Source organism: Polypterus senegalus, chromosome 16 (genome assembly GCF_016835505.1).
Source record: "Polypterus senegalus isolate Bchr_013 chromosome 16, ASM1683550v1, whole genome shotgun sequence".
Classification (NCBI taxonomy): domain Eukaryota; kingdom Metazoa; phylum Chordata; class Cladistia; order Polypteriformes; family Polypteridae; genus Polypterus; species Polypterus senegalus.
In genome coordinates this window covers 20,749,133-20,769,334 of record NC_053169.1, presented here as the reverse complement: position 1 = coordinate 20,769,334, position 20,202 = coordinate 20,749,133, and the positions used below count along the sequence as shown (strand labels likewise).

At 40.8% G+C, this 20,202-nt stretch overlaps 1 protein-coding gene across 1 annotated transcript in view; it reads left to right on the top strand.

Annotated features, from left to right (window-relative positions):
* The first annotated feature begins 4,593 nt into the window (after positions 1–4,593).
* The window catches only part of rrp36 (ribosomal RNA processing 36), a 28,338-nt gene continuing 12,729 nt past the window's right edge, over positions 4,594–20,202 (top strand). The window contains exons 1-3 of the mRNA XM_039737752.1: positions 4,594–4,695; positions 12,221–12,717; positions 17,498–17,633. Of these exons, the coding sequence (XP_039593686.1) occupies positions 12,258–12,717; positions 17,498–17,633 (596 nt within the window). The 5' untranslated portion in view covers positions 4,594–4,695; positions 12,221–12,257. The remainder of the gene's footprint in view (positions 4,696–12,220; positions 12,718–17,497; positions 17,634–20,202) is intronic.

Here is a 20,202-nt window from a genome sequence, read left to right as displayed (position 1 = left end):
TGGCTCCAGGAGACCCCTGTGACCCTGTAGTTAGGATATAGCGGGTTGGATGAATGGATAATTAATGATATATCATAGATGTATATTTTATTATACCTACTTAACTTTTATCAACATTTATCTAACTCTCTATTTATTTTTCTAGTATCAGAATGTAGTTTAAGTTAATTTGTTTTGGTTTCGATAGATGTATTTTTCATATTTTTGATTCATGTTTTCTTTTTTTCCCATCTTCGTGGCCCCTTCTTGTTACTTCACGCCCCCCTAGGGGGGCCCACCCCACAGTTTGAGAACCACTGATTTAGATCACTCTTTGGAGATCTGTTGTCACTTTGACATCGCAGAGAGTTTTTTCTGTGGGTCAACGTCAAAAAAACCAAATTAAAATCCACTGTGGTTGAATGTTCCATCCATCCATCCATCCATCATCCAACCTGCTATTTCCCAACTACAGGGTCACAGGGGTCTGCTGGAGCCAATCCCAGCCAACACAGGGAGCAAGGCAGGAAACAAACCCTGGGCAGGGCGCCATTCCACTGCAGGGCACACACACACACACCAAGCACACACTAGGGACAATGCACCTAACTGCATGTCTTTGGATTGTGGGAGGAAACCCACGCAGACACGGGGAGAACATGCAAACTCCACACAGGGAGGACCCGGGAAGGGAACCCGGGTCTCCTTACTGTGAGGCAGCAGCACTACCACTGCGCCACCGTGCTGCCCTGGTTGAATGTTGTATGACAATAAAATGGGAAAACCTCTTGGGGTTGAATACTTTCAATAGGCACCGTAAACTAACAACAAATCAATCCGTCTTTTAATCTGCTTATTCCGTTCAGGACTGTGAGGAGCTGGAAAGCATTCAGGCAACACTGGGCGTGAGGCAGGGACCAACCCAGAGGTACGAGTCCATCTTATGAGATGCTCACATTCTGGCCCAATGTAGAGTTGCCAATTAACTGATAGCTGCATGTATTTGGGATGTGAAGTGAGACCCCCACACAGACTGAGAGAATGTGCAAGCTCCACAGATATCATTTCTGGCCTGAGATTTGAACCCAGTACCTAACAGAGCTAACCATTGCGTTAAAGTGCTGGCCAACAATGAAAATAAGCAAACCATTTTACCGTTCGTTCTGAAGAAGTAAAGCTCCATGAAACACTATTGGCTATGCAATGGCCCCTCATGTAAAAAGTGGGCTTGTCTGTTCAGTCGTCAGTCCTTTCATCCCCTCAGTGGACTGTTGATTCCACTGCTCGACAGTAATGAGCCCGCCACCCTTTGAGATCACAAGAAATGTTGATTACATTTATATACAGTATATATATAAAAAAGAAGTTGTCACCCTGTGGTCTCTTGTGATAACAGTGTCTGTGATGTGGGCATCGATCTGCCTGGAAACTCTCAAATGTGCGACAGCACATCTCTGGGACACACCTGTCCAAATACTGACAGGGCTCTCCACAGAAGGGAATCTAACATTTGGGACATGAAAGGCCAGATGTCATCTGCATACAGCTGCTGTGACATCCAGTGACCAAATCACATTGTGGGACACACACACATACATATTTACGGCTACTGCAAGATGCCTTCAAGCTCTGGCGCTGCTCTTTTCATAATTCCACAACTACAGCGCCTTCAGAACCTTTGTACACATTTTGTTACTGTTATGTTTTAGCCTTGTGTTTAAACCATTTTCATTTATTTATTTTTTTTTGCCCTCATCGAGCAGCACTCAATACCCCAGAATGACAAAACAAAAAACTGGATTTTAGAATTTCTCTCTATCATAAAACAAAATCTTGGAAGGAGACAAGACGTGATTGAGAGACACTTTCACGTCCCGCGAGACGAGTCTTCGTGCCAAGCGATGTAACCACGCCCGGGGCCCGAAACCCCGCGAGACAAGAGCTTATGCAAAGAGAAGGCCTGCGTGGTTATGTCAGACACATTTCTTGTAGAGAGAAAGAAACGATATTCACTCACGGGCAGTTATACGTTGTGTTGTCACTGTAATATGAATAGCCTTGACACACGTAAAAAGGTTTGGGGCAGCCACCCATATATTGTCCCTGGCTGCAAAAGGGTTTTGATACGGCACTCATGTGCACTATTTTGACTTCTCCACTGAACTGACTAGTGGAGGAAAGATGGCGGCTTTATAAGCCGAAAGGTGGAAGTGATGTCATCTGGCCGGGACCGGAAGTGACTTCAGTCTAGGGGCTGGGACCGGAAGTGTCATTGAATCAGGCAGGTTTTCCCATGTTTGGCCTGTAAAGATAACAGAGGTAGGTGTAGTATACCCTACCACTCCATGGCCTGGCGGGTAATTACCTCTACTTGGCCCACTCAGCTCACTCCTAGTTGCACGTGTGTGACACACGATGTAATTCCAAACAAGGAATCAAAATTCAATGTGATATTGACGAAAAGGTAAAAGCGAAAAGAGATTGAAAATATGGACATAGGTGATATGACAGAAGTGCAGATCACGCGGCACAGCAGCAGCAAGACAGCAGCTGATCGAGCAAAGAGGAGGTTAAAAAAAAATTCTGTAGGTGTTTCCCATTAAAGAGAGGGTTTCGGAGGAGCGATCATGTCCCCTTGGGGTGGGTTCAGCCCCCCTCTTCACAACGCGAGCGGCAGAGACACAAAGCGGTTGGCACGTAACGCAGGCGATTCAAAAATAAAAGACTCAAATAGCTTGTTGACGCAAGTATCCGGACCCTTTACTTAGTACTTCAATGAAGCCCCTTTGGCAGCCTGGGGTCTTCTTTTGGTCTGATGTGACAATCTGATGTCCGATATGAGGATTGTTGTGCCATTCTACTCTGCAGATCCTCTCCAGCTCGGTCAAGTTGGTGGTCAGCTACTTTCAGGTCTCTCCAGAGATGTTCAAGCACCGGGGCTCTGGCTTGGACACTCAAGGACATTCCCATAGTTGTCCGCATGCCACTCCCGTGTTGTCTTTGCTTTATCCTGTTGGAAGGTGAACCTATGACCCAGTCTGAGGTCCACAGCACTCTGCAGCAGGTTTTCATTATAGGATTATCTCTGTGCTTTGCTCTGTTCAGGTTTCCCTCAACCCCGTCTAGTCTTCAAGTCCTTAACCTCATGGCATGATGATGCAGCCACCATGCTTCAGAGTTGGAATGGTATTATCCGGGTGATGAGCAGTGCCCGGCTTCCTCAAGGCGAGTCATTTTAGGTGCTTTTATTGCAACCTCCAAGTGGGCTTCCAATGTGCACTTTACTGAGAAGAGACTACTTTCGGTCCACTCTGCCATACAACCCAGACCAGTAGAGTGCTGCACTGGTAGCTGTCCTCCTGGAAGCTTTTCCCATCTCCACACAGCTTCAATGAAGCTCAGCCAGAGTGACCATCAGGTTCTCGGTCACCTCTCTTACTGTGGCCAACCTGATTGCTCAGTTGCCCAAATGGCTAGCACTAGAAAGAATTGTGGATGCTACACATTTCTTCCATTTAAGAGTTCTGGAGGCCACTGTGCTCTTGGGAACATTCAATGATGGAGGGATTTTTTGTAGCCTCCATCAGATCTGTGCCTGCACACCATCCTGTCTCTAAGATCTGCTACCACTGACCTCATGGCTTGGTTTGTGCTGAGCTGTGGGACCTTCTAAAGACAACGGTATTCCTTTCATAATCACATTTAGTCAATTAAATTGACCACACATGGACCTCAAACAAGGTGTAGAAACATCTCAATGATGATGAATAAAGTGGCCCATACTTGAACCTCAGTCTATCTGTAAGGTAGCATGTGCCACCATGCCACCCTTTCTCCCTGTTGATCTTATTCATTTGGACTTTGCACTAAAATAATAGTGTAACGTCCCAGCCAGGTTGAACGCCCTTGGGAGTGACTGTTGGGTCCGATTGAGGGAGTGCGGTGTACAGCGTGGAGGACTGACTGACGCTGAAACTGAAAACGGTACCCGGATCGGAGGGGACGGGGTTCGAGAAGGAAGGAGTTTTTTTTCTCTGTGCTTTTTTTTTTTTGTTTTCTTTAACAGCTTTGATCCGCTGTGGCAAATAAATAACGGGAGTAGCCGGAAGAAGATGAAGAAGGTTTTCTTTAACGGCGTCTCTCAGGGCCGGAACAACGAGAGATTTATAGGCAATTGTAAAGTCTGAAAGACGTTCATTTTCGCTGTTACAATCCTGTGTTTTTTTTACTGTTCCAGTAAACTGTTCTGTGATCCTTATTTCGTCCTTCTGTTTTTTTTTTTCTTTTCAAACCTTCATAGTTCACAGAATCTCCTCTGCATCCATACTTTTATTATTAAAAAAAAGCTGGCACTTTTCTCCAAAAATGACTCGTTTTTTTCATTTTCGGCTACAAGTGTAAGTCTGACTTTAGTGGTTCAATATATAACGCATAGAGTGTGTTTTAACGCAACAGACTGAACTAACATCCTTCTGGATCACTTGGCCTTGTGTTTTAAGCCCTCTTCTCACGGACTCTACGGTTGTGGTTACAGCCTGATAAATCGTATCGTAATTTAGTGCCTCTGCTGCCATCTAGAGGCCAAGTTTTTGATTGTAGATTTTTTTTAATCCCCTTGCGGCCTCTAGTGCCGACTGGGTGCCATTACATATATTAGAAGTTAAATCTCCTTCTGGACACGTGAGGACAAACTAGGCACGGTTTACGCCAATTACGGTAATTTATTGTACATTTTTTGAAACTTTTGAATATAATTGTATCTCATTTACTTGATGATTGTACAAGTTGGATTTGTTAGTTATGTTTTAGCTATTAACAATGCCACAGTTCATATTGTCTTTCATGAGCAAGGCCTCAGCAAAGCCGGGAGCTCGAGTGATTCTCACTGCCGGATTAGACGTTGCTGAACCTCCGAGCAGTGGATTTGACTGTAGTTTAGGGTAGTTGGTGTACCTCAGAAGTGTAGACTTGGCCACATGTTGGATAATCCTTGTAAAAAAATGATAATTTGTTAATGTTAAGTGCAGTTTTTTTCTTTTCTATTTTTAATTTGGAGCCGGAGTTTCACCGAACCCGTTTTAATCTTCGAGGTGCTGATACGTGCGTGTAGCACCAAAAATAAGCAGTTTGGTATACAACAGTAATTTTAGGCAACATAGTATTAATGGCAATGACGGTTTTCATGAAAAGAACCGAGTTTGGGGTTCTCTTTTTTTCCGAGGCGGTTCGTTCCCCAGGAATCGCTTTGCCTTGTGCTGTCGGTGCGATCAGAGACACTCACGTTGAGATTCTTCTTAAAGCTGCGACTTTCTGGACTGACGAAGAGCACCCATAACTTTTTCCCCTTACTTACTTGGTATTCGTGCAGGCTCACGGATTCAGCTGAGCTGGAAAGTCGCGCCGGTCACGGATTGGGGATGCTGAAGTCAAAGTCTCCCGTGTTGTTTAGTAGTTTAATAAAATGTCCAGTTGTAAAGGACGATTGTGTCACTTGTGCCTGGGTAAATTATGTTGCCAAAGCTTAGCGCTATTGTAGTAAAACATTTTCAATTCTTCTGAGTAAAAATCCCTTCTAACTTTACATCTGCCAAAAAAAGCACGTTTTTTACACTGTGTAGATTGATAGAACTTTGTCTTCAGGGGGAAATTTGACTTTTTACACAGGCTCTTTAAATAAATTAATACATAGGTAGATAAGTAAGTAAATCAATATTGCACACACTGTTTGGGCTGAACACACTCCAGAATGACTAAAAAGCAAGAGCCTTCAAAAGAAAGATAACATCTGGCGGTCTCAGTCACATTGATGCATTTATTGGAATAAAGAAGCCCCCCCTTCGTGACACACTTCTGCTGAATAATTTGTTGGCTGAACGTCCTCAGTGTTAGTGTGTCAGAGAGAGGATGTGCAGTGTTGTTCATAATGGCACTCAGTTTTGTTTTAATGCTCCCCTTCTCAATGACCTCCAGGGGGTCCAAAGTGCGTCCCATAACTGAACCTGCCCTTTTCATTAGCCTGTTGATTCTGTATCCCTTCACTTGAAGTGATGTTACCAGCACACCACATTGGCCATCACAGACTTGTAGAAGATGTGAAGGATGTCGCCTCTCGCATTAAAGGAACACACACACAGTCTCCTAAGGAAGAAGAGCCCTGACTGCCCTTTCTTCTTTAGTTCCTCTGTGTTCTGAGATCATTCCAACCTGTCATTAACGTGGACCCCAAAGTACTTGTAGCAGTGGACCACGTGTACATCCACTCCCTCACTAATGGCCGGACAATAGAGGCTTTATGGTGTGGTGAAAGTCAATAAGCAGTTCCTTGATTTTGCTGATATTAAAGTTGCAGACAATTCTCAACGTTCTCCCCCTGACCCCTCTCCTCTGTCCCATTCCCTGTTGTCAATACACCCCATAACTGCAGAATCGTCTGAGAATGTCTACAAGTGACATGACCAGCTGTTAGATTTGTAGTCCAGCTTGTACAGAGTGAAGAGAAAAGGAGAGGGGACTGGTCCTTGTGGTGTGGAGGATAGCAACTCTTTTAGGGCTAATTATTATTTTTTTCTGAAAAGCACACAAAGCAATGGATTCATAAAATACTTCTTTATGACAAATATCCAGGGCTGTGGAGTCGGTAGATAAATGCTCCGACTCCCCGACTCCGACTCCTCTGTATGTATATACTATGCTAATGTATTTTCTACATCCATTGAAGGAAAGGAAGGCAACATACATGTCATTTCACCACAGAACTACTGGCTAGGAAGCCAACACTCTACTATAATGCCAGATTAAAGACAAAAACAATTGATTGGCGGCCGCAGATTGCGGGTGTCCACATGGACGGGCAGATCCAGCTTGCTGAAAATCTCGACCACCGCCCCCATCCAAAGTAATGTGATGCCTCTGTCTGCTGCAGTGGCCGTCTCCTCTGTCAGCCAGCCGGAAGTTTAGTGCATTGTGTCACTCACCGGCCAGCTGATCAGCAGAACGATCCTCTGCTGGAGACAGGTAGGGAGATCTGTGTTCTCGGCTCCTTCGGCCCCCTTCACTAGCGCATAGCGAAGGGGAGCTGAGAACACACCAGATGATTTTTCAGGCGTTTGACGCGTGATGACTCATTCAACGGCCGAAAAATCGGCAGTGCATCTGTAAATGTATGGGGGGCTTTAGGCTAGGTTCACAGTTCCCTGTAACAGTGGAACACAACACAATGGAAAGCGGTGCCGCACCTTACCTGTGCATTACATCCCATATAGTGACGCATACGGTCAATGAAAAGCATGCTTCATGGTTACTTGACATGTTTGTTTTGTGGTAACATTATGCACTGCATGCATTGGGCTTTATTCTTACAGCAGAGAAGTAGTTTTTTATGACTGTTTGTGAATTGGGACATTTCAACTTACTTTTTTAATTCCCATTTAAATTTAGTAGGAGTCGGAGTCGGTTAACTTTTTTCCGACTCCAGGTACCCAAAATTGTCTCCGACTCCTCGACTCCGACTCCACAGTCCTGCAAATGTCACTCTGTTTTATGTTCCATTAGCCCCTACGGTATGTCAGTTTTGCATACTTATTGCATACCTGTTTGTCTCCTCACTTATAAGCTGAAAGGCACTTTTTGGAACAAAAACAGCTCGAAATGGTCGAGTGGCTTGTAAACCCTGGTGTCCACTAGCATGCCGTGTCATTTGATGAAGTCCAGTTGCCAGCGTGATTCTATGTCTGTGTGGCCCTCCCAGGTGAACATTGTCATAGGCACATCAGCTACACAATCAAATGGGGGCCAGTCAGCTGGTGCAGGTACCTGATTTTTGTTTTTGATCTCCAGATCATTTGCATGAAAATCGGAGTTCAATAAGTCAGTGTCCAATTCAGCAATAATACACAAAAATAAATAAATAATACTCATATTTTGATTTACACATTTGCTTGGCTCTCTTGCCCGATGTCAATACCATTCTAGATGCTGTTTACTCTACGCTACTCATGAACACACAGGGATTTGACGTCAAGTCAACGAGCAAAGAGGGTCTATCTGTAACATAACGGTGATTTTTATCGGCGTTCACTGCTTTTTTCACCCTCTGCCACCCAGATATTGACTTTAATGGACATCCACCCTCAACCCGTTGTGTTGACATCCACACTACAGGGTGCTCCAGATCTAATTATACAGATCCAGATCGTCTTGGATGACTTTGATTCATGCGGGGACGATTCCAGTTCGGCGCGAAGACGATTCTTCATGTCGTCAGTTCGCACACTTCTCAATCGTCCGGGATTTTTCGGGTGATTTTAATGTAATAAACTTAATAAGTTGTAGCGTAATAAAAACTGCATAATTAGATCTGGATCACCCTATAGAGTTAACATGGTGGGCCCCTTTGTTATGGAAGACAGGTTAAAATATTTGGCTTGATAAACCATCCTACAAATGAAAAAACTCCATGAATGTATTCTGTAATGGTATTAAAGTTTAATGAACTTGACGCATGTAAATCTATCATAGGAAACCACACTCTATAAATATATATATATATTGGACAACGGATGAGCAGTGCCTGGTTGTCTCCACACACTGAGGAGAGGCAAGACACATGACAGCCCGCATGGAGTTTGCTAAAAGACACCTGAAGGACTCCGAAATGGTGAGAAATAAGATTCTCTGGTCTGATGAGACCAAGATAGAACTTTTTGGCTTTAATTCTAAGCGGTATGTGTGGAGACAACCAGGCACTGCTCATCACTTGTCCAATACAGTCCCCACAGTGAAGCATGGCGGTGGCAGCATCATGCTGTGGGGGTGTTTTTCAGCTGCAGGGACAGGACGACTGGTTGCAATCGAGGGAAAGATGAATGCGGCCAAGTACAGGGATATCCTGGACAAAAACCTTCTCCAGAGTGCTAAGGACGTCAGACTGGGCCGGAGGTTTACCTTCTAACAAGACAATGACCCTAAGCACAGAGCTAAAATAACGAAGGAGTGGCTTCACAACAACTCTGTGACTTTTCTTCAATGGCCCAGCCAGAGCCCTGACTTAAACCCAATTGAGCATCTCTGGAGAGACCTAAAAATGGCCGTCCACCAACGCTTACCATCCAACCTGACAGAACTGGAGAGGATCTGCAAGGAGGAATGGCAGAGGATCCCCAAATTCAGGTGTGAAAACTTGTTGCATCTTTCCCAAGAAGACTCCTGGCTGTATTAGCTCAAAAGGGTGCTTCTACTAAATACTGAGCAAAGGGTCTGAATACTTAGGACCATGTGATATTTCAGTTTTTCTTTTTTAATAAATCTGCAACAATTTCAAAAATTATTTTTTTTGTCTGTCAATATGGGGTGCTGTGTGTACATTAATGAGGAAAAATTAATTTAAATGATTTTAGCAAATGGCTGCAATATAACAGAGTGAAAAATTGAAGGGGGTCTGAATACTTTCCATACCCACTGTGTGTGTGTGTATGTATGTATGTATATATATATATATGTATATATATATTAAAATGTATTAAGCAGTTATATATGAATAATGTATTTTTTTCTTTTTAGCAATATTTTCATCTTGATTTTCATTCTACTTTTCTAGGTGTTCTAATTGTTAATCCATTATTTACTAATTAGTGGGTCTGACGCTAAAGTACTTGCAGCCTTTGATTATTCAGTGTTGTTTGCCAGCGTATCTTCTCTGCTCGTTTTTAATTGTCATTAATAAGATACAACAAAGGGGAAAAACTGCACAGGGAAAGTGCAAAATAGAATGAAATCAACAAAATAGAGTTAAGCATTTAAATCTATAACATAGGCAGAAATATTTCTAAATGTCTTATAAATGTAAAAATCATGCTGCTGTGCTTTTCTGAAGCTATATACTGTATATAAAATTCTTTTCGCGTTTGAAACGGAAATTACGTATGGCCACTCAAAACGGAAATTACGTATGACCACAGAACATATTATAATACAGGAACTAATCACTTCGTTTGTGGACACCATTTTTATATCGTCTTTACGAATTGTTATTATTTGTGTGAGAGTTATTTTACTGATATTGAAAAGAAGTAAACACAAACACGGCAATCTATCCCATGGAAGTGTGCCCCGTGTCGCCCTCTCCTCTAGACTCCAGCGCTTCGCTGTCCACTGCCAGGCACGTTCTGACTGAGAAGTTTTATTTATTCGTCCACGTGACTGTCGCGGAAACTGCCACATTATAACTTTTTTTTAATTCGCAGTACTTGATAGTAGAGGAGATGAGGAAAACAGCTTTCCGTCTTTCTACTTTTTAATTGCACCGAGCTGTAAACAATGTGAAGATGACACTGCCTTCAGTGGCGAGGGGTCGTGAGAACAAAGTGGACGTTTCGGAGGTGCGGAATGTCAGGCTGCTCTGCCGGATCGAGAGCTTCGCAATTTCGGGTGGCGTCCTCTCTTCTCGCACTGTTTGTGACACTTTGAGTGCCCCGTTGGCTCCTGGGAGAGTGGAAATCTTTGCGAATGAGTGTGATCGGCTTTGTAAATTGCGCTGCATGCCTACTTACTGTCCCTTAAGGTGAGTTCAGGTCACTAAAACCCCGCAACATTCAAAGCTGCTTTTGTGATAAATTCTTTTAAGAAGATGGAGGGATTACATCTAAGAATATGTACCGACCTCTTCATGTTAAATTTTGGACCTTCTGCCCGTTAAGCACGGAAGGGCAGCGTCCACATTTCTCAGAATAATTTTTCTCTTAAATCACAGGCACGTAGTGCAACGATGTCAGGCAGAAATTTGCAGGATCGCATAGAAAATGTAATTTCTATACCACAGCGGTCGTGTAGCGCCTTTCACAAGGTATCTGCTACCGAGAGATGATCCAAATACATTTAAGCTGCTGTTAGTGCTACTTACCTGTTGTGTTATAGCGTCTTTAAAATATACTTAACCCGAAAGCACTCTAGTACTGCTCAATGTATCTTTACTTCTTACATGTTAATGTTTTACTGTTTAATAATTTATATACTACATTTTATTTTTTTTTCCCTTACACTCAGTGAGTGAAGCTACTGGGTAATCAGCTAGTGTAAAATAAAAGAAAAATAATATCAGCTAATTAAATGAGATCAGTGCTATCAGGTGTTATCACTGATTAGGAAGCTGGTTGGACCAAAAACCTGCAGCCACAGGGAGGCCACAGGGCCGAGGTTGGGAAACATTGATGTAAAGGCTGTGTTTTGCTCTCTGATGGGAGCAGGTTCATTGTTCATTTTACAGCGGAATAGTTTAAGGTAGTGTTTATCACAAAATATAATCACAGTTGCATTTACGAGGCCAAACAAATTTTGAAAAGTAAAGATCATCATAATCCATTTTAATCAATGGCTAAGCGTCTGTGTATAGGATTTCCTTCGCTATCCAAAAGTGGAGTGTTCCTGTGAATCCTTTTGAAAGCCAGAATGGTGTAAAGTGAAGAAGTAATTTCATGATTTGATCAGATTAGATACAATTTAGTTCTCCTAAGGAGGAATTTAGAAGCATAGCGCAGCCGAAACATAAAAAACAAGGACGTTGACTCATAGGACAAGTAATACAACCAGTAGCTGTATATTATATTGTGCATTAATAACAAAATTAACTTAAAGAGTATAAGCTTTTAGTTTGGGGCGTCAGGAGGAATTATTGACCCCCAGAAAGACCCTTCTCAGCACACTGCAGTAGAATGAGACTGGCGCTAAAAGTGTTCCAATACAGCCCCTCCTTGAGGGGGCATAGAGGAAATTTTTCATGATGGCATCCAATTTTGCCCCCATTCCCTTGTTGTTTTTATATCTCAAGCGATTCTAATCTGCTGATGCAAGTAATTTTGGAGGACTAGCAGTGACAAATTGACTGCATTGTATGCATGATTGTGCCACATGATAGACCGCCATCCATCCATCCATCCATCCATCCAGGCCTAGTTTGTCTTCACTTGACGTTTTGATAAAGTATCTAGCAGAGATGGATGCACGTATCAGCAAAAACTGATAGGTACAAGGCAGTGTGCTACACCTGTGTTTACTCGTGGTGAATGTCCCGATTTTTTTTCAAATCACCCGTTTATATTCAGTCAGTCTGACAAAAAATAACATACAAAGAGTCGACGTGCCACTAGTGTTCCTCAACAGGTAAGTGTGATCTTTGTAAGGTAATCTCATACAACAACTCAAAGTGAATCAGCTACTGTATAATTCTCATATGCCCTTTCTTTTGCAGTTTTGAATCGAATCTAAAGTCAAAGTAAAATCCAACAATGAATAAAGGCAAAGGTAAGGCCAGCATTACGCACAGACATCAAAAGCAGAAGCCTGCCTTGCAGAAGAAACACATTTTCAAAAGCAAAAAAGATGAGAGCGATGAGGATTCAACTGGAACTTCAGATGAAGAAATGGAAAAAAACTTCCAGCTGATGGGCAAAAAAAATGTTATGACAAGTGTGGGATGTAACAGCAATAGCTGCTCGGATGATGAAGTGGACACTGGAGTTAAAGAGAGTCAATTTAGCTCAGGATGTGGTAGTGCGGCCATCGAAAAGACTGAAGAGGATGGGGATTTCAGTAGTAAATACACATCTAATGAGATGGGACTGTCTGATACCACGGACAATGATGAAAGTGAAGACGATGATGTCTCGGAGTCAGATCTTTTGGAGATGCATTCCATTTCAGGAAGAACTAATATGAAAGAACATGCAGATATGGACATCAAGAAAGGTAGTTTTTTTTTTTTTCCTTGCATTTAGTTCAATGTTTTTTTAAAAGACAGCACCTGACACAATTAATTTTCTAGACAGTCTATAATTTACAGTATTTTCTCTTATTTATTTATGATTATAAAGATTGAAATTTTAGGGAAGTAACCTTTTAAAAATCCTCTAGTTTGGTGTATGTTTCTTTTTTTTTTGGTGGCGCAGTGGTAGCGCTGCTGCCTCACAGTTAGGAGACCCGGGTTCGCTTCCCGGTTCCTCCCTGCGTGGAGTTTGCATGTTCTCCCCGTGTCTGCGTGGGTTTCCTCAGGGTACTCCGGTTTCCTCTCACAGTCCAAAGACATGCTGGTTAGGTTTATTGGCGATTCTGAATTGTCCCTAGTGTGTGGTGTGCTTGGTGTGTGGGTGTGGGTGTGCGTGTCCTGCGGTGGGTTGACGCCTTGCCCGGGATTGGTTCCTGCCGTGCGCCCTGTGTTGGCTGGGATTGGCTCCAGCAAACCCCCGTGACCCTGTGTTCAGATTTAATGGGTTGGAAAATGGATGGAAACATTATAGGATGGAGTTGTAGGGGCCTTGGAATCCTCTTAAACTTTCAGGTTTTTAAAATGTTTCAGACAGGCATATTTTGCCTTTTTTCTGGTGTGAAAACTAACCAACAATAGTAAGTTTTGCAAAAAATTAAGCCAACGGCAAGGTAGTCTTAATATAAATGTTACAGATAATACACATATATGCATTACTGTGAAGTGTACCAAATGACCCTATCTAGGTCTACTGTGCACTTGTGTCGTCATTTTCTAAAGCACTTGTTTCAGACCAGGGTTGTTGCTGGAGCCTATCCCAGCTAGCATAGAGCGCAAGGGCAGGCACCAGGGCTGTGGAGTCGCTAGTTAAATCCTTCGACTCCTTAGTTTCCGGTACTTCAGACTCCGACTCCTCTATTTAATATCCTAATGTTGATTGAAGGAAGGCAACATGCACGTCATTTAACCACAGAACTACTGGCTAGGAAGCTGACTCTCTACCATACTGGCCAGTTTAAACAAAAGACAAGAACCCCTGAACACACATCAGGCCACAGCACACACCTCCACCTCCATCATTACACTTGTTAAACACATTATATCTGAAATAAAATGAAAACCCTTTTTGTAATGTGCCATAATCCAGATTCCAATATGTGAATGTCAGGTTACTGTATAATAGCTCAGCTGAACTTCACACTATTAGTAACACAACTCTGCGCTCGGCTTTATTCTTACATCAGAGAAGTACTTCATTATGGTTGCTGTTTGTGAAATGGGACATTTGAACTTGCTGTATTTTTTTTATTCATTACAATTTAAATTTATTAGAAGTCGGGGTCAGTACATTTTTGCAGACTCCAGGTAGCCAAAATTGTCTCCGACTCCACAGCCCTGGCAGGAACAGACTTTGGACAGGTCAGCCATTCATCAAATCATCGCAGTGCAAAAACACTGTAGCAATGGGTTGGTGTCGTTTTTTTAATTTCTTTTCTGCCCTTTCTTGTTATGAACACATCATTTACATAATAATAACACACCATGATGTTTTAATGATCATCAGAAACAAAGAAACAAAGCTGCAGTGGGGTTGTTTACAAAAAGAAAATCACACAGTATGATGCAAGTCTGAGGTAATGTGAGCGACCCTTCTCAACCAATCTGCCTAATAACCATTTGCTTGGTGCGGTGGTGCGGTGGTGCACTGCTATTTGTGGGAAACATTGTGTATCTATTGACAAGCAAGTCAAGTCATATTTTACTTATAGTATTCCCTCCATATTACCAGTTAAGTTTGGTTTCAAGTGGTGAAGGTGGGAATGGGGTGGATTCTGAATACTGGAAAGCTAACATACTGTATTTTTATCCATCCATCCATTTTCCAACCCGTTAAATCTGAACACAGGGTCACGGGGGTTTGCTGGAGCCAATCCCAGCCAACACAGGGCGCAAGGCAGGAACCAATCCCAGGGCAGGGTGCCAACCCAGCACAGGACACACAAACGCACCCACACACCAAGCACACACTAGGGCCAATTTAGAATCGCCAATCTACCTAACCTGCATGTCTTTAGACCGTGGGAGGAAACCGGAGCGCCCGGAGGAAACCCACGCAGACACGGGGAGAACATGCAAACTCCACGCAGGGAGAACCCGGGAAGCGAACCTGGGTCTCCTAACTGTGAGGCAGCAGTGCTACCACTGCGCCACCGTGCCGCCCCAACTGTATTTTTATGATGGCAAAATTCTTCTTATCACATGTCGTGAGTCGCTTATTACTGAAATATGTTTGCATACATAAGTCTTAGCATGAAGATGGTTAACATAACAGGTAATCCTGTATAATACGAAACCCCTTAGTAGATGGATAGATGTCATACAATGGAAAAGTCATGGTAGATATTGCCTAAGTTGAAGAAAGTAAAACAGTTACATAGCGTATTATAATATTGCAATAAATATTTATTAGTTTTGAAGTGGCTTGCAAATATCTGCATTTTAGACAAAAATCATCATGGTGTAGCTTAATTAATACCAAATACAAGAGACCCCCATTAATACATGGGTTCCAGATCATGCTTGAGTTGTGTGTCATCTTCTGTTAAGTAACGTCAAGAGTTGTGCAGTCCTTTTGTTTTTATTTGTTCTAATAATACGCACACATCAATGAATTGTTGTTGGTACCACATCTCTATTTTTGCCTCTTCATTTTGAGTCAAATCCGTTCTTTCTAAAAGGTTCCTACAAAGTGCCACATCTGATAAAGAATCGTAGATGTGTACTGTATAATTAAACAATTAGGATGTGTCCTAGCAAATAACCTCTGAGAGATTCAGTGGCTGACTGGACCAAAAAACAGACCAAAGTAACTTCATTTCTGTGATATCAAATGCATTATGGATATGTGCTAAACAGAAGTCAGAAAACGATCTCCACAAAAGCTCAAAGTACTTCGGTGTTACAAACCTGCATTCAGTACAATTCTTTTAGAGTCAAGGTTTACCATTTGGGTACTATTTTATCACATTTACATGTAGAAAAATGGCAATCATGCAGGTATATACAGCATATAACTTTAAAGACTGGATTCAAACAATAACAAAATAAAACCACTTGAGCTACAAGATTTTTCACTACAGTAATCCCTCCTCGATCGCGGGGGTTGCATTCCAGACCCCCCCGCGATAGGTGAAAATCCGGCAAGTAGAAACCATATGTTTGTATAGTTATTTTTATATATTTTAAGCCCTTATAAACTCTCCCACACTGTTTATAAATATTCCCTGCACAGTTATACAGCATAATCCCTTTGTATTCTCTTAGATATTAGGTAAGATTCATTGAAATTATGTATATAAACACACCGTTTATATACAGTAAAACCTAAATATTATTTTAAAGATATTGAGCGTCTCCGATATCACATATGTTACAGCCATTATGATAGACGTACAATGCAAGAAAAATTGTATACAGTAAATGTATGTACAGTGACACTAAACGTACGTACATGTACTAAGTACTGTAAGTAGAAAATTAATTATGGTTACTTACCAACAATGACTTGTCCAATAACGATGAGTTTAATTTTACTGCACAACAAAGGAGAGCGTCACAGCCCTTCTAAAGGAGCCTATTCAGGTAACTGAGTAGCACCACCGTTGTTGTTCATCCGGCAGTCTTCAATCCAAATCCCTAAAGCAGATTCCATCCAGACTACTGCCTTATTACATCCACTTACAACTCGTTTTGCACCCTGGTTAAAAGGACACTGCGGCCGTAGATTTTATATTCCTTTCCTACTTTTTAAATAAAAAGAATCTTAGCCTAATTGATGCTGTAATGGCGTCCTACAGCAGTGTAGCTTTTCCCTTCCTTCAACAAATCCAAATATTTACCTTTTTGGCAATCGTTAACATCTTCCGTTGGCGCTTGGGCACAGCCCCTGAAGCAGTAGCAGGAGCAGATCGTTTTGGAGCCATAATGAAGGGCTTGACTATGCACAAAGTTAAACACAAAAGAGCACAAAAGTTAACTCTTTACACAGCGGAACACGTTGATGCTGAATGAGCAAGACAAGACTTCCTGGTTAACACCGCATTCAGCACACAGGAACTTAACTGGGTGCTCTGATTGGTTAGCTTCTCAGTCAGGAGAACTTAACTGCGTGCTCTGATTGGTTAGCTTCTCAGTCATCCGCCAATAGCGTCCCTTGTATGAAATCAACTGGGCAAACCAACTGAGGAAGCATGTACAGGAAGTAAAAAGACACATTGTCCGCAAAACCCGCGAAGCAGCGAAAAATCCGCGTTATATATTTAGTTTTGCTTACATATAGAGTGAAGCCACGAAAGTCGAAGCGTGATATAGCGAGGGATTACTGTGTATGTAATTGGATGCTTCTAGGTTTCATATCAAATTTGTCTTTGATGTTTTTACTTTACATTCATAAGTTTTTATGCTACAGGAAAACATGTATTTTCTCTAAATAACCTGATGCATGTTACATTAATCATGCAATAGTACTTGATGTAAAATGGGCAAGAATGGTCAACACAAAAGGTGAGTTTGTAGAAGATCAACAAATTTAGAAAGTATGCTACCTCTGAATTCTCGTTCACAGTTTCTCTACGCAGTAACACATTTTCTAGTTAAACTTTGATCAGATGCATACTTATGACAACAGCAATAACAGAAATATACACGTACCGTGGACTTCGGTTTTTAAGTTAAACTGCACTTTTTTATTTTTTCTTCATGTAGAACTTTCAGCGATGTCATTTGAAGAATTAATCGAATTCAAAAATAAAGTTGGGACCAAAGCTTATGATCAGGTGGTACATGGAACAGAAAACAGCCACGCAAGTGAGAAAAAAGTTAAAAGGCTGAACAAAAACCGGTAAGCTATATATGATTATTTGGGAGACATTTACATAGTGCTGGCTCCCTTCTGCTTCTCATTTTATTTTATTTTTTTTTTAATTTGTTTTTCTTCAGTTGTATTTAAAACCTGCCTCCATCAAGATAGTTAAACCTTTTGTTTTTGAAATTCTGCTGCTTACTCAAGCAGGTCCCATCTTTTTAGCTTTTGCATATTGCATATCATTTGGACAGTTTTCAGTTTTGCTCTTTGCTGACAGATGTTGATTCACCTTTCCATCAGATTTTCCCAACTGTTAAACCTTTTCAGTGTTTTAGGGAGTTGTCTATTGTAAGGACAGTTTGGATTTGCAGTGGCCTGGCAGAGTAAGAGAAGGACAAGGCATGGTTAATTTAATCTTGTCAGCACACCGTTGCTTGGACGTGTGCTCATTGACATGAAATTAGATATTAATATAGACTACTTTTATTTATATATATATATATATATATATATATATATATATATATATATATATATATATATATATAATTTGATCAGATAAAAAACTGCAAACGGAGAAGCGTAGATGGTTGTGATTGGCTTCACTTTTACATTGCTCTTTTGTTAGTGAGGAGAAATGAAAGCGTGTATTGCTTGTAGCAGACAAAAAGAGCAGATATCAAGAGTTGAGTCTGCCATTTGAATTGTTAATTAATGGTTTTATATGTCACATCACTGATATGAATGTTTGGAATATGAATATTACCAAAGTTCAAAATTTCTCTGATTCGTAAATGTGCAGTTATCAACAGCCTCCAGGACAGGCTGTGCATACAGCAGCTCTTGAAATTTAATTACCTCTCAGACAGTCTTGGACTCACAATCCCTCCTAACCCATTAACAGCTGTGTTTGGGGTTCTTCCAGAGGGTCTTAAAGTGGAGAAAGACAAACAAACTGTGATTGCATTCACTACACTGTTGGCACGCAGACTTATTCTGATAAACTGGAAGAACCCGAACTCTCCTCTTTTAAGTCAGTGGGAAACTGATGTGTTATATTATTTAAAATTGGAAAAAATCAAATACTCAGTTAGAGGATCTATGCAGACTTTTTTCAAAACATGGCAGGATCTAATCAGTAATATTTTGAAATGATTTTATAAAGCACAGAGAATTTGTTGATTTAGGTATTTTTAAAAGCCTTAAATTTTACACCGTTTGGCTTGCTCTCTCTCTCAAGGGTGGGGATCGATCTGTTCTTAGCATAATTCTTTTGTTTTTTGTAAAAACTTGATTGCTATGTATTGATTGTAATAAAATTAATAAATAAATAAATAAAAAAAAAAAAAGAAATTTAATGTGGGCACTGCATGATACAAATAAATATTAATTGATGTTGTTTATCATAAGTCAGTATTCTGTTATTTTGTCAGCGATTGGTTTCTGCTTGTTAAATTCAGATCATCAGTTTGCTCTACAGTATATATACTAATGATGCTCTGATCGTTCGGCTGCTGATACAAATCAGCGGATTTGAATTCACAGTGACTGAATTGGGCAGTCTTAAAAATAATTATTTTTAGAATCGAATGTTCTAAGCTTTATGGTAAATTAGGTGCAGTGCTCCCTTACACAAATTATTACAGCAGTTGTGGGAGTGTACACGTCATTGTGCTGCTGGAACTTTGGGAGGGAGTGAAGAGAGGAATATTGGCTTTTATATTAAAGAAAGTGGAGTAATAAACCAAGAAAAGGGGAATCTGAGAAGTCATCCTGTTCATGCAGAGGGATGACAGACACAGATGTTGTCCAGCTGTATTTGGAGCAGAACAAAAGACAGACATGTCCTCATCTGGAAATAAAAGAAAAGCTCCTTTAATGAATTCAGGCCTTTTTGTTTCACCCTTTAATTAAAACGAACACTGTTTGTCTTTGTGTGAATGAGCGACCTTCTGTTCAATACAGCAGATCATGTTTTTAATTAAAAAAAAAAAAAAAACAAAGACGAAACAGATAAAAGAAGAATCTAACCTCACCACTTACTGTAGTAAACAATAGGCTTGTTAGCTTGAGAGACGAATTTTTATATTTTATGTGTAAACTTGTTATGTGTGTTGGCCTTGTATCATCTTTGTAAACAAATTATGAACATTGTGGCTCATAATTTAAACAAACATAAAAGACAATAAAATGGCATATGTATTATGCATGCATATTTTGGATACACATTTTATTAGTTAAAGTGTTATTTTAACCCTTTTAATGGTGTTTAATATTTTTATGATCAATGAATAGTAAGCCCACAGAATTTCATTTTGTTAATAAAAAATTACCATGAACAGGTACAGGAATACATGTCGTCTACATTTTAATGGTTAAAAAACAAACTTTTCTCTTTCTCTGTCTCTAGTCTTCTACATAGCTGGTTAAGGAGGGCCTTAGTGTTTTTAAAACAATAAAAGGTAAAGAAAAAAATTGGAATTCTCCAATTCTAGTAACATGAAATTAGTTATTGGTATCAGGACATCTCAAAAATATGTAAATGTTGTTGCATAGTGCATCAGATTAATTTATCTCCAAGTATAATTCTAGAATCTTCAGGGAT